At 47.3% G+C, this 26,839-nt stretch overlaps 1 protein-coding gene and 1 non-coding gene across 9 annotated transcripts in view; both read left to right on the top strand.

Annotated features, from left to right (window-relative positions):
• Positions 1 to 560: 560 nt before the first annotated feature.
• Positions 561 to 26,839, top strand: part of CHD4 (chromodomain helicase DNA binding protein 4) — a 30,010-nt gene continuing 3,731 nt past the window's right edge. For 2 of the 8 annotated variants that reach the window (XM_027074131.2, XM_027074129.2), the window contains exons 1-37: positions 561 to 721; positions 1,596 to 1,773; positions 5,438 to 5,559; positions 5,803 to 5,997; positions 6,212 to 6,330; positions 6,456 to 6,697; positions 6,947 to 7,074; positions 7,321 to 7,456; positions 7,609 to 7,787; positions 7,981 to 8,220; positions 8,738 to 8,941; positions 9,064 to 9,269; positions 9,644 to 9,775; positions 9,856 to 9,952; positions 10,816 to 11,007; positions 11,706 to 11,906; positions 12,072 to 12,209; positions 12,486 to 12,607; positions 12,702 to 12,875; positions 13,230 to 13,371; positions 13,457 to 13,588; positions 13,704 to 13,821; positions 16,111 to 16,235; positions 16,522 to 16,759; positions 16,923 to 17,098; positions 20,260 to 20,440; positions 20,525 to 20,611; positions 20,701 to 20,789; positions 20,896 to 21,029; positions 21,371 to 21,515; positions 21,630 to 21,795; positions 22,053 to 22,150; positions 22,260 to 22,389; positions 23,674 to 23,745; positions 24,054 to 24,191; positions 24,421 to 24,529; positions 24,636 to 24,768. In XM_027074131.2, the coding sequence (XP_026929932.1) occupies positions 1,674 to 1,773; positions 5,438 to 5,559; positions 5,803 to 5,997; positions 6,212 to 6,330; positions 6,456 to 6,697; positions 6,947 to 7,074; positions 7,321 to 7,456; positions 7,609 to 7,787; positions 7,981 to 8,220; positions 8,738 to 8,941; positions 9,064 to 9,269; positions 9,644 to 9,775; positions 9,856 to 9,952; positions 10,816 to 11,007; positions 11,706 to 11,906; positions 12,072 to 12,209; positions 12,486 to 12,607; positions 12,702 to 12,875; positions 13,230 to 13,371; positions 13,457 to 13,588; positions 13,704 to 13,821; positions 16,111 to 16,235; positions 16,522 to 16,759; positions 16,923 to 17,098; positions 20,260 to 20,440; positions 20,525 to 20,611; positions 20,701 to 20,789; positions 20,896 to 21,029; positions 21,371 to 21,515; positions 21,630 to 21,795; positions 22,053 to 22,150; positions 22,260 to 22,389; positions 23,674 to 23,745; positions 24,054 to 24,191; positions 24,421 to 24,529; positions 24,636 to 24,768 (5,340 nt within the window). In that variant the 5' untranslated portion in view covers positions 561 to 721; positions 1,596 to 1,673. Of the gene's footprint in view, positions 722 to 1,289; positions 1,445 to 1,595; positions 1,774 to 5,437; positions 5,560 to 5,781; positions 5,998 to 6,211; positions 6,331 to 6,455; positions 6,698 to 6,946; positions 7,075 to 7,320; positions 7,457 to 7,608; positions 7,788 to 7,980; positions 8,221 to 8,737; positions 8,942 to 9,063; positions 9,270 to 9,643; positions 9,776 to 9,855; positions 9,953 to 10,815; positions 11,008 to 11,705; positions 11,907 to 12,071; positions 12,210 to 12,485; positions 12,608 to 12,701; positions 12,876 to 13,229; positions 13,372 to 13,456; positions 13,589 to 13,703; positions 13,822 to 16,110; positions 16,236 to 16,521; positions 16,760 to 16,922; positions 17,099 to 20,259; positions 20,612 to 20,700; positions 20,790 to 20,895; positions 21,030 to 21,370; positions 21,516 to 21,629; positions 21,796 to 22,052; positions 22,151 to 22,259; positions 22,390 to 23,673; positions 23,746 to 24,053; positions 24,192 to 24,420; positions 24,530 to 24,635; positions 24,769 to 26,839 lie in introns of those variants that run through there. The other 6 variants (XM_027074127.2, XM_027074126.2, XM_027074132.2 and 3 more) reach the window with 5 other exon arrangements.
• Positions 21,828 to 21,967, top strand: LOC113603777 (small Cajal body-specific RNA 11). The gene has a single exon (XR_003425461.1). It is a non-coding gene; the product is annotated as a small Cajal body-specific RNA 11 (non-coding RNA).

Raw genomic sequence — 26,839 nt, 5'->3', positions numbered from 1 at the left:
GGTGGGGGGGTGCGTTTCTGACTATTATGGGATATCAAACTGGGGGTGGATGAAGAGTGGTTATTATGGGATGTCTGTGGGGGATGGGGATGAATATTATGGGATGTGAGGCTGAAGTGCTGGGAGGGGTGCTTATTATGGGATGGCCATGAAAAGGAGAGGTGACGAATTACTATGGGATGTCAGCATTAGGGCCAAGAGTGAAGAAGTTGGCAAAGGGTGGCTATTATGGGATGTCTGAGGTGGGGAAAGGGTTAGTTGCAAAAGGTCTGCAATATTATGAGATGTCAACAGCCTTGGCATATAGGTGTATGGAGTGCGTGTGTGGGGGGGGTGGTGTGTGTGTGTGTGTGGGGGGGGGGGGTGTCCGTGTGTATTATGGGATGGCCAGGAGGTGGGTGGTTGCCCGGGTGACACGCGCGCGCGCGCTCGAAGGGGGCGTGGCCAGTGGTTGCCTGAGCGACGAGGGGGCGGGGGTTGCCCGGGAGACCTAAGGAGGAGGGTGGCGGTAGTGGAGGGGGGGTTAGAGTTGGTTGAGGTTATTATGGGCTGTCCGTGGGGGGGCGGGGCCTGTGCGGTGGGATTTCCCGGCCGGTGTTTCGGGCCCTTTAAGAGGCGACGCCGGAGCCGGAGCCATTTTCCCCCCTTCGGCCGCGGCGAGGAGGAGCCGGAGCGGGAGTGACACCGGGCCGGACCCAGCGCGACCTGCGGCGGCTCCGGGGTGAGGAGAGCGCGGGGTTCCCAAAGAGACGCCCCTCTCAGCCCGACCAGCCCCCAGGCTCATCCCTCCACCCACCCCTTCCTCAGATGTCCGGGACTCGCGGACCGCCCCCTGCTTGGAGGAGCTGACCCTTCCTTTCCTTGGCCTGCAGGGCGCCCTGCCCCCCCCACCCTCCCCCCGCCCTAAGCCGGCCGGAGTCTTGCTCCCCTCGACTCCCACCTCGGGCTTGGTCTCCCACAATGCCCGGCGCCCGCCCCCTCGCCCTTTGCTCACTTGCCCCCCGGGACACGTGGCCCGGCCCCCTGCCTGGTGGGCGCTCCCTCGGCCCCCACGTCCCTACCTCCAGCCCCCTGGAGCCCTGAGCCTCCACGCCCCCTCGGCCCCGCGGCTCCTCTGGAGAACCTGAGTTTGTCCCAGAGGACAGCCTTTGGAGAGCTGCCCTGTCTGGGGACTGGCCCCTCCCCAGGCGCAGGGAGGCGCCCCCCCACCCCCAAGTGACCTTGTGTCCCCGAGCGCCTCGCTGCCTGCCGCCTCCCCCGGCCCCCCCCGCGCCGCGGCCACTCGGACACCCCCTCCCCCCGTCACACCCTGCTCGGTCCAGCCCGCTTTCTCCCCTCCCCAAGCCTGCACCAGCCTGCCCTCGGGGGCGTCGCTCCCGCTCATCTGGGGGGGCTCCAGTTGGGGAGCCGGCTTCCGGGCTGCCCTCGAGGAGTGTGGAACTAAGTTCAGCCTGAGTGGTTCGGGTGCCCTGCTAGGGTGGCTGGGGTGGGGGGGCCGCTGGTGGTGGTGGGCGGAAAGAGCGGGTGGGTGTGGGGGAGGGGGACAGTGCGCGTCACTGACTGTTCTCTCTTTCTTCCCCCCCTCCCCCGCACAGTGACTCGGGCCAGTGTAGAGGGCCCCAGGCCGCAGGCAGGAGCAGCTGGGCCAATTCCCTGGCCGGGAGCGGAAGGGGATGGCGTCGGGCCTGGGCTCCCCGTCCCCCTGCTCGGCGGGCAGCGAGGAGGAGGATATGGATGCACTTTTGAACAACAGCCTGCCCCCACCCCACCCAGGTAACATCTTCCCCAAGGGCCCAGGGCAGGAAGGAGGCATTTGGGCCCTCCCTAGCGACTCTGGTGAGGCAGGGTTGAGTTTCTCTCTCTCTCTCTCTCTCTCTCTCTCTCTCTCTCTCTCTTTCTCTGTGCAGAGTCTGAGGTGGAGGGCATCCGAAGGGAGTGGTTCCCTTCTGCGGAGCTCTTGTGGGAGGGGGTGGAAGCCATGTGCCTCCTGGGCTCTGGGACCAAGATGCAAGCTTGCTGCACTGTCTGGTCTTCAGGAATGCTATGCAGGTCCCCGTTGAGGGAGCTCTCTGGGCTGGCAGACCTTACCTTGTGTGGGTCCTTGGAGAAATGCAGGTGGCTGGGACCACGGGGGGCGGGTGGGTGGGGGTGGGTGTTGAGGATTGCTTGCTGGAGACCAGCCAGGCATCTGTGTTAGCAGGATCTTGTGGTTGCTGCTGTGGAAAGGAGAGAGGGAGTGCTGGTTACTCTCTATCTGATTATTTTTAGCTTCTGATCAGTTACCGGTTTTCTGTGCTGTCTCAACTGTGTGAAGTTTGAATTGCGCTCCTCAGCTGGGTTGTAGAGCGCTTTTAGCCTGCAGATTGCTGGAATGTTTCGAGTGGGGAAATGATGGGGGCTAGGGGTAGGATGTCACAGCCTGAAGGTTATACTAGGGAGCACCCCCTTTCTCTGGCAAGTGGAAATAATCCAGACTTTTTTTTTTCTTAGAGGCTTCTACCTCTGCGCAGGTAGCCTGGGGTTTGGGCTGGTGGCCTGAAGTGTTTGTGTAGGTGTGTTGGGGGTTGTTCTGTCTGTGTTTGGGGGTGGCTCCTTGGACTCGCCAAACTTGTATGGTTATAACCATCCTGCCTGATTGGAGTAGCCCTTGTCTGTTCTCAAATGGTGATTGATGTCATGCATCTAAGTGGATGTCTCTCTCTCGCCTGTCTTTCCTTTTTCAGAGCCCTTAGCTAAGTCACCTATTTGTTTCCTTGACCTTTTTTTTTCCAGGTGTTTGTTTTTTTGGTTTTTTTTGACATGCCATTTCTTTATTCTCTCTGTTTATATTTACTTATATTTTTTAAGTTCCAGAGCTTGCTGGTTCTGTTTTTGTTTCCCATCAAACATTTTTCACTTCTGCCTTCTTCTTAGCTCCAGCAGCAAGTTGAGGTGGTCTGGGAAAGATGTTTCTACATTGGGCATTTTCTAAGTGGAAAGTCTTCATTTGAAACTGGGGTCTCTTTGGAGAGGGGCAGTCGTGTTACTGAGTCTTCAGCTGTTGGGATGAGAAACTTAGGCTTGAATCTCATCATCCTTGTGTAGGGCAAGGTGGCAAATTTCTGTGCTGTTGCCCGAGGTGGGGGTGGGGGGGTGGTATTAGTAACCTGATCTGATCCTTTCTGTGAGGGGTGAGAGAAGTAGACTAGTGCTATCTAGCCAATATTGGTTCCACATCTTGGCTTCCCATTGGGCCCTTGGTCTGGGGCTGCCCCCCCCCATGTTGATTGGGAGCTGTGCAGGCTCCCAGGGTGAACTCTGCCCCAAGCTGTAGCATGACCCAGTTTTTCCACTTGCCACACCCCATTCCTGCCCCTTTCCCAAATCTTCTTTTATGTCTCAGCCACTTTGCCGCTTGTCATGTCAGCACATTATCTGCCTGAGAAGTTTGGGGGTCTTATGTGGATGGGTGTCCCCTTCACTTGCTTGGGTTTGTCCTTGTGCCCAGCTCCAGCTTTTATGGAAGGGAGGAGGACGAGGAACCGAAAGATGTAACTGATTAGTGAGGGGGACGACATGGGGATTGCTGGGGAGCAGCCTTAAGAAAATGGTTCTTTCTGGTAAGATCCAGGCTGGTGTTCCTTTCCCAAGGGAATGGGAGGGGCTTTCTTGTGCCTGGCCTGATCCTGGGCTGAGTGGGGGGAGGCTGATGGTGCTTTGTCAAGCTTGATGTTTCATGTTCCCTAGTATCTGCCTTGCTCAAGAAGGGCGGAGTCAGAAGCATATTAGGGCTAGTTCTGGGGGTCAAGAGCGAAGAGCATGTGTAGGATTGAAGGAAGCATATTATTGTCCAGCACTGTCCAGGTGCTGCTCCTTTTTTCTTGGTGTAGACATCACTCCCATATGTTGGATAGGTGGCTCCTTCTAATCCGTGAGAGGTGGTTTAGGATCTATTGCTTGGACTCTTGGGGAAGGTAGGTGGTGAGGAGGAAACTGAGTTTCAGAGACTTCTGGTGGGTTCCCATTCCTCAACGTAAATCTTTTGGATATCAGAAATTTGAGGTTTTATGTTCTGACCGCAGCTCTACTGAGCCTTTGTTAAATCTTAGTACTGATGATTGAAACAATTATTGTGATTGAGGGAGTAATCTTGTCCCTCTTGTAGTATTACCTTCATGTCTGTCTTGGGTTTCTTTGCGTAGGACATTAGAGTGGCCTCTTGAGAACTGTGTCATCCCAGAATAGGTGTTAGGAGAAGTGGCATGTGGACTTGGGGCCAGGTAGTAATTTGGGAAGTCTTTGTGAGGGTAGTCTTTCCCCGGCTACCTCTATCAACCCCACCCCCCTCCCCTGCTACTTCCTGTCTGTCCTATGTTGGCAGCTGGGTGCCCTGGGCTGGCTTCTGCGGTCAGGAGCCATTTTCCCTCTCTTCAGTGGGTGAGGCACTCCCTCCTTCTCTCCACTCCCTTCTCCACTCCCCCCCCTCCCAGGGCGGGGGTGGCTTAGGAAGAAGGAGAGAGAGGAGGGAGGAGGGAGCTGGTGTGAATGTGTGTTAGTTACAAAGGAAGCTGCCTCCTGGCCTTCTCCTCCCCCTCTGTGCCCCTTCCCACCTATCCCTGCCCAGGAGCTCTCAGTATTACCCCAGGCTTTGTGTGTGCTCCCAGCCAGGGGAGGAGGTGGAGCCAGATGGGAGGAGGATGGGGGGGGGGGGCGGTGTGTGTGTGTGTGTGTGTGTGTGTGTGTGTGTGTGTGTGTGGAGGGGATGGTGACAGCTGGGCTGATTTGGGCCCCTGGGGAGAAGAGGCTACTGACCTAGGAGAAGCTGGGAGGAACAGTGGAGCTGGAGATGGGGAAAGGAAATTATGTTTGAGAGTGGGTGTGATATTGGGCTGGCAACTGAACCTGGGGCTTGGTGGGGGGTGGGGTGGGGTTGGTGGTTTTGAGCAGTGATGACCCAAAGTGGGGAGTGAAGGGTGTGGTTTATGGGACCCCTGAACTGATACCATTCTGGGAATGTCGTGAAGGTGTATTCTGTTGTTTCGGCCTTCTGGGTAGGACCTTTCATTCTCACTCCCTGGTTTATAGAATACTTGGTGGCCAGTTACAGGAGAGCTAAACCTATTTCTTTTATTTGGTTAACTCTCAGCAGCTTGATTCAGCTGCACTGGTGAACATACAGAGGACTCCTATTAGGTATGAGGGAAAGGAGGCAGGGGTCTGGACAGCTGCCTGAGGTGGGCCTGCTCTGGCCTGGCAGGCCTATTTCGGGTATATACAGCTCTCTCTTTGTCTGTTTTTGTCCTGAGTATCAGCTTCCTTCTGTGGAGAGTATAGCAGTTCTCTTCAGTGGAATCTGGGACAAGAGGTGGGGGAATAAAGTCTAAAGCCTCTGGATTAGGCTCTAACCTTTTGCTATTGATCTATTCTCTACCTGCCTTTCTCTGCCAACTATGTGTAGAAAATGAAGAGGACCCAGAAGAGGATTTGTCAGAAGCAGAGACTCCAAAGCTCAAGAAGAAGAAAAAGCCTAAGAAGCCTCGGGACCCTAAAATCCCTAAGAGCAAGCGCCAAAAAAAGGAGGTGAGTGGGTGACTGGATGTTTTGGGGAATAAGAGGAAGAACAGAGGAGCTCTATGAAAGGTTGAGGTGCGGGGTGGGGGGGGTGGGCGGTGGCGTGGCATTTGTTTCTTCTGGAGTGGTGGGCCAGGTCCTGGGGATGAGCCTCAGGGCTGTCCTGAGGTCAGCATGTGTGTAGCATGTGTGTGTCTGTCTCCCTCTCCCTCTCCCCCTTCCCTGCTCCAGCGTATGCTCTTATGCCGGCAGCTGGGGGACAGCTCTGGGGAGGGGCCGGAGTTTGTGGAGGAGGAGGAAGAGGTGGCTCTGCGCTCAGACAGTGAGGGCAGCGACTATACCCCTGGCAAGAAGAAGAAGAAGAAGCTTGGACCTAAGAAAGAAAAGAAGAGCAAATCCAAGAGGAAGGAAGAGGAGGAGGAGGATGACGATGATGATGATTCAAAGGTGCCTGGATCTCTGTCCTCTTCCCTGTGCTTGCTGTCAACTTCTGTCTTTTGTCTCCCAGATACTCCACTGCCCCTTAGAATGTTTTCTCTTCCTGTTTATAATGATTTTCTCTCCACTCTCCTCCCCTGGTCTTGCAATCTTTTGTTTCAACTCATTCCCTGAGCAGGGGTGGGCACTAGATGTCAGGTGTTTGACCTTGCTCTCTCTGCAGGAACCTAAATCGTCTGCTCAGCTCCTGGAAGACTGGGGCATGGAAGACATTGACCATGTGTTCTCAGAGGAGGATTATCGCACCCTCACCAACTACAAGGCCTTTAGCCAGTTTGTCCGGTAACAAGAGGGTTTTGAGGCTAGGGGAGGAGAGTGCTTCTGTAATCTCTTTTCACTTCTCTTTCTCTCTCTCTTTTATTCTTAAACTTTTCCTTCTTTGCTGTTCTTGTCCATCTCTCCACCAGACCCCTCATTGCTGCCAAAAACCCCAAGATTGCTGTCTCCAAGATGATGATGGTTTTGGGTGCAAAGTGGCGTGAGTTTAGCACCAACAACCCCTTCAAAGGCAGTTCTGGGGCATCAGTGGCGGCAGCAGCGGCAGCAGCGGTGGCTGTCGTGGAGAGCATGGTGACGGCCACTGAAGTTGCACCACCTCCTCCCCCTGTGGAGGTGCCTATCCGCAAGGCCAAGACCAAGGAGGGCAAAGGTGAAATGGGACCCAATGGGACTGATGTGGGCTTGGGAGATGAGGACAGAAAAAACATGGAGATGTTCTTCTGTCAGCCTAAAGATAGAAGCGGGAGGGAGGAATGAATCTTGGATTTAGGAGGGACATTTGGGAAGCTGGACACGGGGAAACCAGCTCAGGTAGAGAACACTTTACTGTCTTCCCCTCTTTCTGCCCTTTGCTGTGCATTTGGATTGTATGATCTTACTTGCACTCTTCTGGTTTTAGGTCCCAATGCTCGGAGGAAGCCCAAGGGCAGCCCTCGTGTACCTGATGCCAAGAAGCCTAAACCCAAGAAAGTAGCTCCCCTGAAAATCAAGCTGGGAGGTTTTGGTTCTAAGCGTAAGAGATCCTCGGTGAGAGCCCAGCCTATCCCGTTGGTGAGGGTGCCGTATCTGATAGGATGTTACCTATGTCGGGATCTAGCCTTCACAGTAGGCATGTAAGCATGGGGAGAGTTGGCCCTAGAACAAGGTGACTAGGCTCCTTATATGATAGTCCTTGCTGGGATTCTAACATCCCTAGTAAAAGAGGAATCCCTTCTCTAGCACTCCCCTTCCCTTGGCTTCAACCTCTAACCTTCTCCTTTTTTATTCTGTCAGAGTGAGGATGATGACTTAGATGTGGAATCTGACTTCGATGATGCCAGTATCAATAGCTATTCTGTTTCTGATGGTTCTACCAGCCGTAGTAGCCGCAGCCGCAAGAAACTCCGAACCACTAAAAAGAAGAAGAAAGGTGTGTTTCTTTTTTGTATCTGTGTGTGATGGGATGGGGTGGGGATGACTGGGGAAGAATCTCCCTAAGGAGATAGGAGTTGGTTTATTTTAGAGGGGGTGGGGGGAGGTAGTTTTTTTCTAATAACTGGGCTTTCCCTCTTCCTTGCCCAGGCGAGGAGGAGGTGACTGCTGTGGATGGTTATGAGACAGACCACCAGGACTATTGCGAGGTGTGCCAGCAAGGCGGTGAGATCATCCTGTGTGATACCTGTCCCCGAGCTTACCACATGGTCTGCCTGGATCCGGATATGGAGAAGGCTCCTGAGGGCAAGTGGAGCTGCCCACACTGCGTGAGTACCTGGCCATTGTGGCTTTTTGGAACCCTCAAGAGGAAGGGTGGGGTCATCAAAGATCTTTTGGGCTTGGGTGGTGTTGCTGGTGTGGACTTTGGGAAACATTCAAAAAAATGATGAGTGTGGTTCAGACTTGGGTGGGTGGGTGGGTGGGGGGTGGTAATAATCTGACTCTGGACTTTTACTGCAGGAGAAGGAAGGCATCCAGTGGGAGGCTAAAGAGGACAATTCGGAGGGTGAGGAGATCCTGGAAGAGGTTGGAGGAGACCCTGAAGAGGAGGATGACCACCATATGGAATTCTGTCGTGTCTGTAAAGACGGTGGGGAGCTGCTCTGCTGTGACACTTGTCCTTCATCCTACCACATCCACTGTCTGAACCCCCCACTTCCAGAGATCCCTAATGGTGAATGGCTCTGTCCCCGTTGTACGGTGAGTTAACTGACCCCAGCCAGGGTGGGATGTGTGGATAGTGTAATCTAGCAGAAGGGTTTATCTCTTCTATATGTAGGCATCAGGAGGCTGAGGTGCAGGAGAGGTCATTGGAGAACTGTATCTTTTAGCCCTGAGATAGGTATTTTCCTTTCTCATGCAGTCTGGGGATACTTTTGTCTGGGAAAATCTAAGACTAACTTTGAACAGAGGAGTTGATGCTCTGCCAGCTCTCTTAAGGAGAGTAGAGCAGTGTTCTTCCATCCTAGAGCATCCATTAGGTCTTGGTGGTTTAGAATGGTTTAATAGGGTCACTTAATTGCTTTTCAGTTACTTCATAGAGAGGAGTTCTAGGCTCCAGAAGTGGAGAGAGGGAGTTCTATTATTCTTTACTAGAATGGTTCTTTTTAAAATGAGAAGTGTTATTTTAATAATTCTTTGATAATGTTGAGGCTGTGGGCTGTATCATTTCCTCCCCTTGGTAATGATTTGGTGTTGAATCATCTTTTTCTCTCAGTGTCCAGCTCTTAAGGGCAAAGTTCAGAAGATTCTAATCTGGAAGTGGGGTCAGCCACCATCTCCCACACCAGTGCCTCGGCCTCCAGATGCTGATCCCAATACTCCCTCCCCTAAGCCCCTGGAGGGGCGGCCAGAGCGGCAGTTCTTTGTGAAATGGCAAGGCATGTCTTATTGGCACTGCTCCTGGGTGTCTGAACTGCAGGTAAACCTGGGAAGGCTAGAGATCTGGGGGCCACAATGGAGAGGGTCATGAAAAACAGCCTTGTGGATGGAAGGAGTGAATGCCACTCCTCAGCGACTGAATCAACCCCTTTCTGTTTGCAGTTGGAGCTGCACTGTCAAGTGATGTTTCGAAACTACCAGCGGAAGAACGATATGGATGAACCACCGTCTGGGGACTTTGGTGGTGATGAAGAGAAGAGCCGAAAGCGCAAGAACAAAGACCCTAAATTTGCAGAGATGGAGGAACGTTTCTATCGCTATGGGATAAAACCTGAGTGGATGATGATCCACCGAATTCTTAACCACAGGTACCAGAGGAGCTGGGCCAGACTGGTGGCTGTCTTGGGCATGCTGGAAATAGGCAGCATGTCCACTGGGAGACTGCTGCCAAAGGAATTGAGGAAACAGATGTCACCAGTAATTTAAACTTGGAAGAGATGTATGCTCCATACATTACTATTAACTGACTGAATCCTGGTATTTGAACCATAGAAGACTAGAGTAGATGTAATTTTAGGTCCAGAGACTGGTATGGTAGAGACTCCATATATGTGGCATTTGGCCTTCCTAGAAGTCTGTTTGGAACATACATTACTGGCAGTATTTGAAAGCGAGGCTTACTTAGGAGAAGAGGAGCATGGCCTTCTGGTTCTGAGGACTTTTTTTCTCCTTGACCTTGCAGTGTGGATAAGAAGGGCCATGTCCATTACTTGATCAAGTGGCGGGACTTACCCTACGATCAGGCATCCTGGGAGAGTGAAGATGTGGAGATACAGGACTACGACCTGTTCAAGCAGAGCTATTGGAACCACAGGTGGGTGACTTTGGTGAGGTGTGGAGTTGGTTCTTACTGAGAAGGACCTTAGGCAGCCTTGTGTTGTCTGTCTTCTTTAGGGAGTTAATGAGGGGTGAGGAAGGACGACCAGGCAAGAAGCTCAAGAAGGTGAAGCTGAGGAAGTTGGAGAGGCCTCCTGAAACTCCAACAGTTGATGTGAGTTGGGGCAGAAGAGGGAGGGCACAATTTGTTGGGTTGGACGATAAATCTTGTGTGCTCCAGTCTATCGATGGCACTCTGCCGGTGTGAACTTCAGAGCTAGAATGCTTCCCCACTTCTCCACATCTCTGTGAACGAGGGAAATACTAGGATCATTTTCTCTTTGCATCATCAGAAAAATAAAAACATAGGACATATGCTTTCAACGATTGAGAAAGTGTTAAGAAACTTATCGGAACCTGGGTCTTCTGACCCTTAATTCAGGGTTCAGTTCCTGTGGGTTTTATTTGTGTAATATAATATGAGGACTGTTAAGGTGAAAAAGATGACTCCAGGGGGAACATCTGATTATTTACCTGGTGGCTCTTGTGTAGTAGAATTATTGTATTGCTAGGGAGGCTATGATGTGTCTTTCGTGAGATTTTAAGACCAAGATCTCTGATCGCCTGATAGGTTAGTTGCCTTGCTTCCTGGAGGATACTAAATAAAACACAAGATTACAATAGCTATTAAGGATATTTTCCCCCTACGTTTCTTTCTTTTTTTTTTTTTTTTTTTTTTAGTGTTTATTTATTTTGAGAGAAGGGGGCAGGGAAGGGCAGAGGGGGGGAGACCGAGGATCCAAAGTGGGCTCTGTGCTGATAGCAGAGAGCCTGATGTGGGGCTCGAACTCGCAAACGGTGATCATGACCCAAGCTGAAGCTGGATGCTCAATCCACTGAACCACCCAGGTGCCCCTCCCCACAATTCTTTGTGGCTCTTGAGGATCTAGTGAGGATGTGTGAAGAGGAGGCAGCTTCTGTCTTACGGAAGGAAGGGAGTTCCTGGCCAGCTCTTCACTTCTTCCTTTCATTCTTCAGCCAACAGTGAAGTATGAGCGACAGCCAGAGTACCTGGATGCTACAGGTGGAACCCTGCACCCCTATCAGATGGAGGGCTTGAACTGGTTGCGCTTCTCCTGGGCTCAGGGCACCGACACCATCTTGGCTGATGAGATGGGCCTTGGGAAGACTGTCCAAACAGCAGTCTTCCTCTATTCTCTGTACAAGGAGGTACGAAAGTTGGGGCTGTGAGGTTTTTGTGTATGGGTATTTCGTGTTCGTGGTCTTTTCACACAATGAGGAGAAAGAAAAAAGGAAGAAAATAATTGGTCCCAGACCTTGAAGAACACTGTGGAATGACATGAAGATAGACGCTTTTTTTTTTTTTTAAGTTTGTTTATTTAAGAGACAGAGACAGCACGAGTGGGGAGGGACAGAGAGGGAGAGAGAGAGAATCTCAAGTAGGTTCCACACTGTAGCTCAGAGCCTGATGTCGGGCTTGAATTCACAAAACGGAGATCATGACCTGAGTTGAAACCAAGAGTCAGATGCTTAGCCAACTGAGCCACCCAAGTGCCTCTAAGACAGACATGTGTACATAGAGACAGACGAAGTGGATGGAACCTTGGGTAGAATCAGTGGTGGATGCATAGAGCCTCAGTCCTTGGGGGGAGAATACCTGTTGAGATGAGCAGAGTTGTGGGTGGAATTAGCATGGAAAGACTTCTAGGAAGAAATTGGGTTTTAAACTCCCTGTAAAGGTGAGTGTGACTTTGTGGGAAGGAGTAGGCAGGGCGTTGAAAAGGTGAGGATAGGAGCAGCAGCACACGTGCCAGCCCTCAGCTGGTCCTAGTGTAGAGGTGGGCGCTGGGCCAGCATTGTGTTGGGGTCCTCAGTCCTTATTCTGCCACTTCTCTTCTTTCTCCAAGGGTCATTCCAAAGGCCCCTTCCTAGTGAGTGCCCCTCTTTCTACCATCATCAACTGGGAGCGGGAGTTTGAAATGTGGGCTCCAGATATGTATGTGGTGACGTATGTGGGTGACAAAGACAGCCGTGCCATCATCCGAGAGAATGAGTTCTCTTTTGAAGACAACGCCATTCGTGGTGGCAAGAAAGCCTCTCGCATGAAGGTATCTCACTGGGAGGGAGACCACCTTAGAGAGTTGTTGATGTGGGCTTAGTCTGCTTAGAGTGGGGTGAGGCCGAAGGATAACAGTTGTGGGGAGGGAAAGTCCCTTGGGTTTGCCTGCACTGGAGGAGTTGAACATTAGTGACCGGGTCACCTCCTTGTGCAGAAAGAGGCATCTGTGAAATTCCATGTGCTGCTGACGTCTTATGAGTTGATCACCATTGACATGGCTATCTTGGGTTCCATTGATTGGGCATGCCTCATTGTGGATGAAGCGCATCGGCTCAAGAACAATCAGTCAAAGGTGAGAAGGAAGGGGGGAGGGAGGTTATGGCCTCCAGTTATAGTTTTTTAGTGCCACCTACTCATTAAGGGGAGTGTTAGGAGGAGAGGAACTGGTCAAATGGCTTCTGCACTCCTTCCTTACTTGTGATACTCCTTGGTGGTCAGACCTTAAAAGGGAGATGGAAATGGAGGGGAGATGGCAGCTTAACCATTGGGCAGCAAAATAGCTTAGTTTGCAAAGGTATACTGGAGCCCTCTTTTCACTGAATTTTATCTTCTCCATCTGCTTCTCCAGTTCTTCCGGGTCTTAAATGGTTACTCACTTCAACACAAACTGTTGCTGACCGGGACTCCATTACAAAACAATCTAGAAGAGTTGTTTCATCTCCTCAACTTTCTCACCCCAGAGAGGTTCCAGTAAGTGTGTGTTTATCTGTAATCAGCTGATAATTCTGCTTCTAATTCTTCCTGTTGCCCATTTCCTATATGACTGTCTTTTCTTTTTCTGAAGCAATTTGGAAGGCTTTTTGGAGGAGTTTGCAGACATTGCCAAGGAAGACCAGATTAAAAAACTGCACGATATGCTGGGCCCTCACATGTTGCGGCGGCTCAAAGCTGACGTGTTCAAAAATATGCCATCCAAGACAGAACTGATTGTGCGTGTGGAGCTGAGCCCCATGCAGAAGTAAGTCAGAAGGGACAGAAGCACTGACTCCATTTTGTGGATAGACATCTACTAGTTTGCCAAGTGTTTCTTATTCCTCCCTGCATTCTGCTTCAAGGCATCTGGTGACAGGAACAAGCAAAGTCTACAGAAACCTAATTGTTTCTAGTCATAGTTCTTAATTAAGTACTTTATTTAACATGATGGTGTTTGTGCTGTTGGTGTTGGTGGTGCTTGTTAGGTTTCCTTAGTCCTGAAGCAAGATATGTTGGAAGGAAGATCTCAGACCTTGGGACTGTCTTGGGAGTTGTATAAAGGTTGTAAGTCCTATGAAGGCTCTTGAATCTGACTTCTCTTTCTGTCTTGCCCATGTAGGAAATACTACAAGTACATCCTCACTCGAAATTTTGAAGCACTCAATGCTCGAGGGGGTGGCAACCAGGTCTCTCTGCTGAATGTGGTGATGGATCTTAAGAAGTGCTGCAACCACCCATATCTTTTCCCTGTGGCTGCGATGGTATGTTGTGCCTCCTCTCGTTCTTTGCTGGGTTGGAATTGCTCCATTTTGTTCAGTGTTCTTTTCTTTTTGCTTCTTTCTTCAGGAAGCCCCTAAAATGCCCAATGGCATGTATGATGGCAGTGCTCTAATCCGAGCGTCTGGAAAATTATTGCTGCTACAGAAGATGCTTAAGAACCTTAAGGAGGGTGGGCACCGTGTACTCATCTTCTCTCAGGTATTGTGTGGGAGGAGCTGGGAGCTTTGAGAGGGAGCAGTAGACAACCCTCAGTGACGTGAGGAAAGCAGTTACCATCTGACTCCCCTTTAATTAAACTCTGCTCCTTTTCCAGATGACCAAGATGCTGGACTTGTTGGAGGATTTCTTGGAACATGAAGGTTATAAGTATGAACGTATTGATGGTGGGATAACTGGGAACATGCGACAAGAGGCCATTGACCGCTTCAATGGTAAGAGGAAAGGAGTACCTTCAATCCAGGAATTCTCATTGACTCATGTCTTTGGATGGATTACTTGTTCTTGTGTATCTGCTTTTCTGTGTGGTTCTTTTGAGTTTTTGTCAATTGATATGGAAGAATTAAAGCTTTTGAATGCCTTTGATTGGAAGAATGTGTTGAACTATTCCTAGCAGATTTTTTTTCTTTTGTTGGAGTCTTCGTTCTTTCTGCTGGAAGAAGAGCGTTGTATTTAATTAACCTTTTTCATTGTATCTTGAGGCCCACAGAGGGAGCAGGACTTAACCCAAGCTCAATTAGCAATTTCGTGGCAGACTTGTCTCCGTAGCCACCCCTCCCCCCTCCTCATTTTTTTATATTGTTTATTTTTTTAAAAGGTTATTTATTTTAGTAATCTCTACACCCACCATGGGGCTCAAACTCATGACCACGAGATCAAGAGTTGTACGCTCTTCCTGATTGAGCCAGCCAGGCGCCCCCTCATTTTTTATTTTAAAATAATTTTGGACTTAAAAGTCGGAAGAAAATAATACAGAGTTCACATATATCTTCGCTCAACTTCTCTTAACAATAACAGCTTATATAACCACAGTACAACTGTCAAAAGCAGGAAATTATGAGTGATGTCATACTACTAACTAAGCTGTAGACCTTAATTGAATGTCACCAGTTTTCCTCCTAATGTCCTTTTCCTGTTTCAGGATCTAGTATTAGATCCCACATTACATTTGGTTGTTGTGTCTTTTTCTGTCTGACATATTTCTTCATTCTTTCCTTTGTTGTTGTGCCATTGATACTTTAAAAAAAAATTTTTTTTTTAACGTTTATTCATTTTTGAGAGACAGGGACAAGAGTGTGAGACGGGGAGGGGCAGAGAGAGAGAGGGAGACACTGAATCCAAAGCAGGCTTCATGCTCTGAGCTGTCAGCAAAGGGTCTGACATGGAGCTCGAACTCACAAACCAGGAGATCATGACCTGAGTGAAGTTGGCTGCTTAACTCACTGAGCCACCCAGGCACCCCTATTGTTGATACTTTTTATGATTGCTGGTTATTTATTGTGTAGAATGTCTGTGAGTTTGGGTTTGTCTGATGTTTTCTCATGAGTAGATTGAGGTTTTTAGACTTTTTGGACAAGAATACCATAGAAGCAATGCCGTGTTCTTTTTTCTCCCCCATTTATTTTAAAGAACTTTTTAAAAAATGTTCATGTATTTTGAGAGAGAGTGTGCACGCTTGCACACGCACATGGAGGGGAGGTGCAGAGAGAGAGAGAGGAGAGAATCCCAAGCAGGCTCTGTGCTGCCAGCGCAGAGCCTTTTGCAGGGCTCGGTCTCACAGACTATGAGATCATGACCTGAGCTGAAATCAAAAGTTGGACGCTTAACTGAACCACCCAGGTGCCCCTCCATGTTTTTTAAATTTATTTATGTTGAGAGTGAGAGAGAGGAAGAGAAAATGAGTGGGGGAGGGGCAGTGAGAGAGAGGGTGAGAGAGGATCCCAAGCAGGCTCTGCACCATCAATGCAGAGTTGGATGTGGGGCTTGAACTCACGAATCATGAGACCATGACCTGAGCTGCAACCAAGTGTTGGTTGCTTAACCGACTGAGCCACTCCGGTGCCCCACAGTGTTATTTTTGGTGTATCATGTCAGGGGGAGGACATGATGTTGATAATGTCTCATTACTGGTAATGTTAACCTTGATCCTTCAGTTCAGGTGATACCTGCTTAGTTTCTCCACTGTAAAGCTACTCTTTTTCACATTGTAATTGATAAATATCTTTTTTTTTTAGTTGAAGTATATTTGACACAGTGTTAACATTAGTGTCAGGTGTGCAAGGTAGTGAACTTAGAGTGTAACTCTAAAAGTTACACTCTGCTTACCACAAGTGTAGTTACCATCTGTCATACAACACTATTACAGTATCACTGACCATATTCTCTATGCTGTGCCTTTCACCCCCACGATTTATCTGTTACATAACTGGATGAAGGAGGTATTTGAGAGTATGGTCATGCACTGTTTCTCCTCAAACTTTTACTACTCTGATGTTTGCCTGATGAGGTTTTGTATTTCTGACATTCTTTCTACATTTATTAATTGGAATTCAGGAGACACTTTTTTTTTTTTTTTAAGATTTTTAAATTATTTTTAAGTGATCTCTACACCCAACTTTGGGATCGAACTCCCAACCCTGAGATCAAGAGTCAAATGCTCTACTGACTAAGCCAGCCAGGTGCCCCTCAGGAGACCCTTCTAATGATTTTTGTTCCTTCCTTAGCACCGGGTGCTCAACAGTTCTGCTTCTTGCTTTCTACTCGAGCTGGGGGCCTTGGAATCAATCTGGCCACTGCTGACACAGTTATTATCTATGACTCTGACTGGAACCCCCATAATGACATCCAGGTGAGCAGAGGTAGTGGCCTTCATATACAGTAACTTATTGGTAATGCAGTGTTCTCTGTGAGGGCTCCACCATCTGGAATTAGTTGTTTCAGGGGAAAACAGTAGATTCTTTTTGTGTCTTTTACCTTATTGTGAACCAGAGAGTTTGGGTTAGCCAAGGTCTTAATTTGGGGGTAACATGAGAGAAGGTGGGGTCTGGGGGGGGGGATGTTTGTGTGAAGGCAAACGCAGAAGCAGGAAAATAGGATTACTTCAGTTTCTGACTTTGCATCGTGCCCACCTTCAGGCTTTTAGTAGAGCTCACCGTATTGGGCAGAATAAGAAGGTGATGATATATCGGTTTGTGACCCGTGCGTCAGTGGAGGAGCGCATCACGCAGGTGGCAAAGAAGAAGATGATGCTGACGCATCTAGTGGTTCGGCCTGGGCTGGGCTCCAAGACTGGATCCATGTCCAAACAGGAGCTTGATGACATCCTCAAGTTTGGCACTGAAGAACTATTTAAGGATGAAGCCACAGATGGAGGTGAGCTAGTCAGGAACTTGTTTTGGTGTGGGGCTTGGCCTCTCTAGAGGGTATATTTGATACTTAGGGTCCTGAGACTTGGACCTAGGGTCCTGTGGGACTTGCTTTTTCACTGCAGCTGCTGAATCTGACTTTGAGGGTATGGACCCCTGATTCTTTGTAGGAGGAGACAACAAAGAGGGAGAAGATAGCAGTGTTATCCACTATGATGATAAGGCCATTGAGCGACTTCTGGACCGTAACCAGGATGAGACAGAAGACACAGAATTGCAGGGCATGAATGAATATTTGAGCTCGTTCAAAGTGGCCCAGTACGTGGTGCGGGAAGAAGAGATGGGGGTGAGTATGAGTCCAAGGCAATGCTGTGCTTGATGACTGGTCTGGAATTTGTTATTGCGACCAGGATGGTATTTGAGACAAGAGGAAAACATCTGTAGGTAAATCAGTACATTGAATTGATATACCTCTTTGAAAGTAAATATTATCACACATGGGCAGTCACATTCTCATTTTTGCCGTGGCTATCAGGAAACTCATAGCCAAATTTCACACTCAAAACATTTATATATATATTAGCTCTTCCTTATCAGAATCTCATTTTATCTTCTGTAGTTTACTGATCCTACAAATAAACTTTTGATTTCTATCTCAAATCTCTTGGGAGAAAAGGCAGGAGATGAAATACATATCTGGGCAGCCTATTTCCCTGTACTTCTTTTTTTTTTAGTATTTTTATTTTGGAGAGCAGGCGCTCGCACGTGTGTGCAATGAGTGAGTGGAGGAAGAGCACAGAGAGAGAAGGGGACAGAGGATCTAAATCGGGCTCTGTGCTGACAGCAGAGATCCTGATGTGGGGCTCCAACTCACAAACTGTGAGATCATGACCTGAGCCGAAGTCAGTTGCTTAACCAACTGAGCCTCCCAGGTGCCCCTATTTCCCTGTACTTTTTATAGCAATAGAACTGTTTTCCCTTTTTCTTTTCTTCCTTTCCTTTTTTACCAAAAACAAAACAAAAAAAAACCCCTAAAACTGATGAATGTGTGGCTTCTTTAATAATTTTCTCCCCCAAAAGTAGAGTATAAAATGAAAAAAACAAATTGACTTTTTCTTCTGGTCCTCTTTAGACCATTCAACTCAGAGTTCTTTGAATTGGCATAGCTTTCTAGCAGTCTTTGCCATCTTTTCCCAGCTTTCCAACTCAAAACCATCCCCCCCTTATTGCTGTGTTTTTCTGATATATACCTGTTCTCTTTGTTTTCTTCTGGAGATGATGCTACTAGACTCTGTTGGAACTGTGACTGAGAAGTCTGACATAGGTGTGTGGGCTGTAGTATTCAGTCAAAACCGCCCTCCTGTAAGGTGCTTTGTGTTTCTGTTGGGCAGTGACTGCATGGAGGGGTGATTGGCTTGGGGCAGCACATGCTGAATGGTTGGGAAGGGAGGGTGGTCCTCCCATTGATAACCTCTGCTGTTGACTACTCAGGTATACAAATGGCCCTCTCATTAGCAGCTGTGGCTGCCATCTACCTTATAAGATTTTTTAAATCGTATTTTTTGAATAAGTAGTAATGCACATTCAAAATTCAGAAGATACCAAGGTATCTCTTTCCCATCTAGTTCCCTCCCTGGGGATAACTGAAGTTTTCAGTTTTTTGTATATTTTCCTAAAGGTATTTTATGTGCATACAAATTACATTCATACATATGTATACATGCATGTGCCTATATATACATACATACACACATATAAACACTTTTTTCCCTTTTCATTTTAAACACAAAAGTAGTCATATATGACGTCCTGTACCTTGCTTTTTGTCCATTTGATTAATCTTGGAGATTTAGCCCAAATAAATTACATAAAGAGCTCCTCCTCCTTTAAAAAAAATTGTTTTTAAGATTATATATTTTTTAACTAATCTCTATACCTAGTGTGGGGCTCATACTTTATAACCCTGAGATCAAGAGTCATGTGCCGTACCAGTTGAGCCAACCAGGCCTCCCCTTCGCCCCTTTTTTTTGCTGCATAATATATCTTTGTTTGTAAGTACCGTTATTTATTTACTTAAATATTTATTTATTTATTTAGAGAGAGCATGAACAAGCAAGCGGGGGAGGGGCAGAGAGAGAGAGAGAGAGAGAGAGAGAGTGAGAGAGAATCCCAAGCAGGCTCTGTGCTCTTAGCATCAGAGCCTGACGTGGGGCTGGATCCCATGAACCATAAGATCATGACCAGAGCTGAAATCGAGAATTGGACACTTAATCCACTAAGCCACCCAGGCGCCCCCATGATTTATTTTTTAAGATTGAGGTAAAATTGACAGCATATATGTTTAGTTTCTGTTGTACAACAAATTGATCTGATATTTATGTATTTTGTGAAACGATCACCTGGTAAGTCTAGTTAACATCTGTTACCATGCATAGTTGTGCATTTTTTTTTCTTGTGATGAGAACTTTTAAGATCTATTCTCAGCAACTTTCAAATATGCAATACAGTGATTATTAACTGTAATCACCATGCTGTGTGTTATATGCACAGGACTTGTTTATTTTATAACCGGAGGTTCGTACCTTTTGACCCTCTTCATCCATTTTGCCCACTCCCCACCCCCAGGAATTGGTTCAGTTAGTTCCATAATGATAGACATTTAGGGTGTTTCTAATATGCTGTTAGTAGTGGTTTAGTTCTAATGTAAGGGATTTGGAATCAGTTACTGGTCTTGAAGTGTCTGAAAAAAAGATTTTTGGAGGAACGTAAACATTACTAGAACATAAGAGAGTACGTATGTATAATTTGGTTTTGTTTTTTGCACACAGTTGGCAAATTTTTATGAAATTATGAAGAACAGAAGAGCTTATGGTCCTTCTACTTTATCTCTTATGAAGATTTTTTGTAGTATTTCAGAAGCCCTTTTAAAAAAATTTTTTTTTTTTAACGTTTATTTATTTTTGAGGCAGAGAGAGACAGAGCATGAACGAGGGAGGGTCAGAAAGAGGGAGACACAGAATCCGAAACAGGCTCCAGGCTCTGAGCTGTCAGCACAGAGCCTGACGCAGGGCTTGAACTCACGGTCTGCGAGATCATGACCTGAGCCAAAGTCGGCCACTTGACCGACTGAGCCACCCAGGCGCCCCCAGAAGCCCTTCTATTCTCCCTTCCTATCTAATCTCTTTTTCGTATATTTTGCTATCTCCCAACTGTGTAGGTCTCAGTAAAAAGTGTTAGAAGAAAGCATACTGTCTCTTCATGCTTCTCTTGTGATAACGTCATCTCACGTTTTTGTTTAGTTATGTTGACTGCTAATCTCTATGTAATTATGAGGAGCCATGTCCTGTCAATTAAATTTCTCTTAAGTTCTTAGGTCCAACCAGGCACACTAAGTATTTCAGAGTCCAGTCCTGAAAAGGAGCTAGCACAGTGGGAACTGTGAGGACCAGGGGTAGCTGGTGGTGCTGACTTCAGCACCCCTGAGTCCTGGCCCTCCCTCTGTCCCAGGAGGAAGAGGAGGTAGAACGAGAAATCATAAAACAGGAAGAAAGTGTGGATCCTGACTACTGGGAGAAATTGCTGCGGCACCATTATGAGCAGCAGCAAGAAGATCTAGCCCGAAATCTGGGCAAAGGAAAAAGAATCCGTAAACAGGTCAACTACAATGATGGCTCCCAGGAGGACCGAGGTGTGTGTGGCCGGCCCCGCCCCCCACCCATGGGCCGTTCCACTAGAGCAGTGGGCCCCGCTCATCTGCCCTCTCTCCCTCCAGATTGGCAGGACGACCAGTCCGACAACCAGTCCGATTATTCAGTGGCCTCAGAGGAAGGTGATGAAGACTTTGATGAACGCTCAGAAGGTGAGGGCTATGCCTTTCTGCTGACTTTTAAGTGTTACTTTGTTTAATACCTCTGTCAGTGTCGCTTATGCCTCCTTTTCTTTTTGCAGCTCCCCGCAGGCCCAGTCGCAAGGGCCTGCGGAATGATAAAGATAAGCCATTGCCTCCTCTGTTGGCCCGTGTTGGTGGGAATATTGAAGTAAGTGCTGTTTGATTCTAAGGAGGGGTGATGGGTGAGTGCTTGATATTTGGTCTTTGATGGAGTAAGACCTGCTCCCTCTCACGTAGGCTCCTTCTTCTTCTAGGTACTTGGCTTTAATGCTCGTCAGCGAAAAGCCTTTCTTAATGCAATTATGCGATATGGGATGCCACCTCAGGATGCTTTTACCACCCAGTGGCTTGTGAGAGATCTGCGAGGCAAATCAGAGAAAGAGTTCAAGTAAGTTGAGAGCTGGAGTGACTGTACAGAGCAAGAGTTTTTAATCTCTGGTCATTCCACACTACTCGTCCAGGCTGTGCAGGGAAATTGTCCGTGTTCTCTGTTGAAGTTGATGGGTGAAGCTGTTAGTAATAGGGCTCTTTGTGTTTCTAGCTTCCCTAGAAGAGAACCTGGGGCGTGGTGTGGGATCTGGAGAACCATCCTTCAATGCAATTGTGGGCTTTATCTCAAGATGGAGCCAGAGTGGTTGTTGCCTAAGTTAATGCCTAAGTGGTTGGAAAGATCTCATCTAGGAGTTGGCCTGATAGCTGTTTAACTCATTTTTCACTTCCTTACTACAGGGCTTATGTGTCTCTTTTTATGCGACATTTATGTGAGCCGGGGGCAGATGGGGCTGAGACCTTTGCTGATGGTGTCCCCCGAGAAGGCCTGTCTCGCCAGCATGTCCTTACTAGAATTGGTGTCATGTCCTTGATTCGAAAGAAGGTGAGCCCTGAGCCTCTTTTCATTGTTCAGAGTTTGTAGGGGAAACTGGAGGGCCAATAGGAAAGGAGCCTAGAGCTGGAATTGAGTCTTCACTATCTTGTCTTATTGCTCCAGGTTCAGGAGTTTGAACATGTCAATGGGCGCTGGAGCATGCCTGAACTTGCTGAAGTAGAGGAGAACAAGAAAATGTCCCAGCCAGGGTCACCTTCCCCAAAGACTCCCACACCCTCCACTCCAGGGGACACACAACCCAATACCCCTGCACCTGCCCCACCTGCTGGTAAGTGTGCTTGTACTCTCTTTTTCTGTCTTTTGTCCTTGCCTATGCTTTGTCTGCTCCCTTGTGCTCAGCTCTAACAGGGGAGTCTGGCAGGACACAGAGCAATCTCCCTCTCAGTTTAGGAGAGCCGTCCTAAGAATAGGGCTGGCTCTTAAAGGCACGAGAGGACAACTTAAGATGAGACAAACTGAGCGGGTGTGACCTTCTCGCTGGTCTAGGACCTTCCTCCTAATTAATTGTCTTCTGTTGGTCTGCAGAGGATGGGATAAAAATAGAAGAGAATAGCCTCAAAGAAGACGAGAGTGCAGAAGGAGAAAAGGAGGTTAAATCTGCAGCCCCAGAGGCCACTGTTGAGGTAAGAGATGGGGGTGACTGGATGCCATACCAAAGGTAAATGGATAAGCCCGTTCATCCTTTTCGGTCGTTGGCCTGTTTGCTTCAACTTACGTCTTTTTCCTTTGAAGTGTACACAACCCCCTGCCCCTGCCTCAGAGGATGAAAAAGTCCTTGTTGAACCTCCCGAGGGAGAGGAGAAAGTGGAAAAGGCAGAGGTGAAGGAGAGAACAGAGGAACCGATGGAGACAGAGCCCAAAGGTATCCACATTTTCAAGTACTACATTGTGCAGATCCCTGTGAAGCTCTTGGACTTTTAACTGGGCTATGGGGTGTCAGGAAGAAGTGAAACCCTGAAGAATCTTGCACCCTTGAATTTAAATTGAGGGTTTTTTCCCCCTTAAGATGTCTTTTATGATGTTAATCATGGAGATTTAGGATTAAGACTGTTCCAGGGCATGTGGGTGGCTCGATTAGATTAGTTAAGCGTCAGAGTTCAGCTCAGGTCATGATCTCAGGGTTTGTGAGTTCAAGCCCCAAGTCAGGCTCCTTGCTGACAGTGCAGAGCCTGCTTGGGATTCTCTCTCTTTGCCCCTTCCCCATTTGCATGTGCTCTCACTCCCGTCTCTTTCTCAAAGTAGATAAATAAACTTAAGAAGAAAAAAAAAAAGACTGTTCCATTTGGTTATGGTGAGGAATAGAGAACATTTTTATTTTTTTATTTTGTTTTTTAAGTTAATATGTAAATTTAAAGCAAACATGAGCAGGGTAGGGGCAGAGAGAATCCCAAGCAGGCTCTGTGCTGTCAGTGCAGAGCCCCACTTGGGGCTAGATCTTGTGAGATCATGACCTGAGCTGAAACCAAGAGTCAGATGCTCAACTGACTGAGCTACCCAGGAGCCCCCTTCTTTTTTAAGTCAATTAATTAATTATTATTTATTTATTTTTGTTTTGTTAAAAAAAAATTTGTTTAATGTTTATTTTAAAAAATTTTATGTTTTATTTTTTTTGAGAGTGAGTGCAAGTGGGGGGGGGATGGGCAGAGAGAGAGAGAGAGGGAGACATCCGAAGCAGGCTCTAGGCTCTGAGCTGTCAGCACAGAGCCTGAGTGGGGCTCAAACCCACGAGCTGCTCGATCATGACCTGAATTGAAGTTGGACGCTCAACTGACTGAGCCACCCATGTGCCCCTTTATTTATTTATTTTTTAACGTTTATTTATTTTGAGAGAGAGAGTGCACGCAAATGGGAGAAGGGCAGAGAGAATCCCAAGCAGGCTCTGTGCTATCAGTGCAGAGCCAGATTCAGGGCTCAGTCCCACAAATTGTGAGATCATGAATGACCTGGGCCAAAATCCAGAGTTTGATGCTTAATCCCTGAGTCACTCAGGTGCTCCAAAAGATTTTATTTTTGAGTAATCTGTACATCCAACATGGGGCTTGAATTCACAAGCTCGAGATCAAGAGTTGCATGTCTGTGACTGAGCCAGCCAAGCACCCCAAAACATTCTTCTTTATACACTCTCGATGCCATCTGTTCTCCCCAGGTGTTGCTGACGTGGAGAAGGTAGAGGAGAAGTCAGCAGTAGATCTGACTCCCATTGTGGTAGAGGACAAAGGTGGGTGTTTGGAGAAGCTGGTTATGATTAAAAAGGACTCTAAAACTAGATGCAAGGATTTTATCTCTGGGATAGCCCCTGGCCTCTTCCCATCCACACCCATATAGCTATTTTATCCCAAGCTAAAAGACTCCATCTGTCCCTACATATGATTGTCATGGGCCGGTGGCATCTTTTTCTGGGTTTGAGAAACAGTGTGGAGAAAGGGTGGAGGTGGCTAGATACTTGCAGCATATAATGCTGTGGGTAAAGGCCAAGGTGCTATGCTTTTGTATGGCGCTGATATTTTTCTTCTGCATATCCTGTAGAAGAGAAGAAAGAAGAAGAAGAGAAAAAAGAGGTGATGCTTCAGAATGGAGAGACCCCCAAGGACCTGAATGACGAGAAGCAGAAAAAAAATATTAAACAGCGATTTATGTTCAACATTGCAGATGGTGGTTTTACTGGTATGACAATGAGGGACCATCTGGGGTTAGAAGCATCTAAAGTGAAATCAGGGTTCCTGTACAAAGACTTCATTAGATGAGGGACTGTCAAGCTGATTCTGTATTAGAAAGCCATAGGCATGGCATACTACTAAGATGGCATCTGTGGGGGCAGAGATAAAGAGTTTTTTGAATTCTTAAAGACATTTGTGTCTCTTTTGCTCCCCAACCTTCCCCAAATTCTCTTCAGAGTTGCACTCCCTTTGGCAGAATGAGGAGCGGGCAGCCACAGTCACCAAGAAGACTTATGAGATCTGGCATCGGCGACATGACTACTGGCTGCTGGCTGGCATCATAAAGTATCCTTTGCCTGAGTCTGGGCTGAGGTTCTTGGTGAAGGTTTCTGAAGATCCCATGTTTGAGGTTCTTTCCTTGTTTTGTTTTTCCTGAGCAATTTTCCAATAGCCATGGCTATGCCCGGTGGCAGGACATCCAGAATGACCCACGCTATGCCATCCTCAATGAACCTTTCAAGGGTGAAATGAATCGTGGCAATTTCTTAGAGATCAAGAATAAGTTTCTAGCCCGAAGGTTCAAGGTGAGCAGGATGGGGAGGAATGAAATGTTGAAGTGACAGCTTTTATTTTTATTTTATTTTATTTTATTTTATTATTTATTTATTTTGGGGAGAGGAGGAGGGGCAAAGAGAGGGAGAGAGAATCCCAAATAGGCTCTGCACTCTCAGAGACCAGACGTGGGGCTTGATCTCACAGACTGAGATCATGACCTGAGCTGAAATCAAGAGTTGAATGCTTAACCAGCTGAACCACCCAGGCGCCCTGAAATGACAGCCTTTACAGTGCAGAAGGGACTACAAAGGAGGTAGTCTATTCATGCAGCCATGCTGTTTATTGTGTTTTCCTGTGTATGTTACTTAACTTTTTATATTGTGAAAGGCTTTGTTCCCAAGTATCTTAAATATTAGAAATATGGGGGCACCTGGGTGACTCAGTTGGAAAAGCATGCCACTCTTGATTTTGGGGTTGTGAGTTCAAGCCCCACAAATACAGAGATAACTTAAATAAAAAGTTAAAAAAAAAAAAGCAAAAAAATTAAGACCTAGAGACTCGAAAGTTAACCAGCTCTTCAAGGGCTGAAGATGACTGTGCCTAATAAATGACACAGACAGAATGGCACCTGGCTAACTCAGTAGGGCATGCAACTCTTGATCTCAGGGTCATGAGTTCAAGCCCCACGTTGGGCATGGAGCCTAGTTAAATACATACATACCAATAAATGACACAGACATGCAGTGGATATGTTGGGGGAACACTATAGGTTGGAGTGTGCAGGAAAGATACAGAGATGGGACTGAATTGGATCTTTGAAGAGGGAGGGCTGTCAGTGGGCTAGTGGTACTTTTGTCTGCATCTGAGAGCACCTGTGTGGATAAGGGGTGGGGTGGATGCAAAGAGGAGATGCAAAGGTAGAGCTTCATTCTCAGAATCACTAGAGTTAGTAAACCCAGGGCTGAAGAGAGTCTCAGTCTAGAATTCGGCAAACGTACATTGAGGGCACCTTTGTGCAGACCATCAAAATGGGATACCATGAAGACAAGATAGGGGGATTTTAAGCTGACTGTAACTGGGGGGTAAGAAATGTACACTAATAAATCTTCAAACATGTGCCAAGCAACGAGTGGCACAGGGATACAAAAATAAGGCATGGTGCCTATTCTCAAGGAACTTTTGGTTTAAGGTAGAGGCAAATGTGTGATAAAATGAATGCCACTCTGTGTATTGGGAGGGATTCATATGGAAGTTCTCCAGGGAAAATTAGGGAGCCAGAAGAGAGCTCCCAAATGACTTTGTGGAGAAGCTGGTATTGGAATTAAGTTTTGATTAATGTAATAGAGATAACTGGATAGAAACAGAAGGCTGTTTGAACCAACGGGATTAGGTAGGGCAGAGACCTAGAGGCAGCAGAGCTTATGGTGTTTGCAAACAGCAAGTAGTCCAGTCGGGCTGTAGAGAACACTTGTTTGGGTGATGGTGGGAGGTAGGTTGGAGAGATAGGTAAGGGTTAGAGGTCAGTAGGTGCGTTTTTTGGCACCAGATGAGAGTTTGGACTTGACCCTATAGTTAGTTAATGGGCAGGCATTGAAGGATTGTGAAGAGTTTTGATATGACCAAGGGAAATGGAAACAGCATTCATGAGATTATAGAACTGCTGTACAGTCATGAGGTAGTAAAGGCTGGGCTGTGGTGCTGGTTGTAGAAAATGAAAAGGATAAGATAAAGGAAACAAAATACCAAATAATTGATAGGCTTTACTGATTTATTGTAGGGTCAGCAAACCTTTTCTATTAAAGGGCTCGATAGTAACTATTTCAGGCTTTGTGGGACGTACATGTTGCAAATACTCTCGTAGTGTGCAAGTAGCCACAGGTGATAAACGAGTAAGTATGAATGTGTTCCCATAAAACTGTATTTATTGATGCCAAAATTTGACCTTCATATAATTTTTATAAAGTGTCACAAACTGTTGATTTTTTTCTAGCCATTTAAAAATGTAAAAAACTAGGGCACCTGGCTGGCTCAGTTGGTAGAGTGTGCAACTCTTGACCTTGAGGTTACAAGTTCGAGCCCTACGATGGGTGTGGAGATTAC

The sequence above is a fragment of the Acinonyx jubatus genome, chromosome B4, assembly GCF_027475565.1.
Source record: "Acinonyx jubatus isolate Ajub_Pintada_27869175 chromosome B4, VMU_Ajub_asm_v1.0, whole genome shotgun sequence".
NCBI classification, from domain to species: Eukaryota; Metazoa; Chordata; class Mammalia; order Carnivora; family Felidae; genus Acinonyx; species Acinonyx jubatus.
Note: the sequence above shows the minus strand (reverse complement) of the source record. Positions and strands in the feature narration are given on the sequence as shown.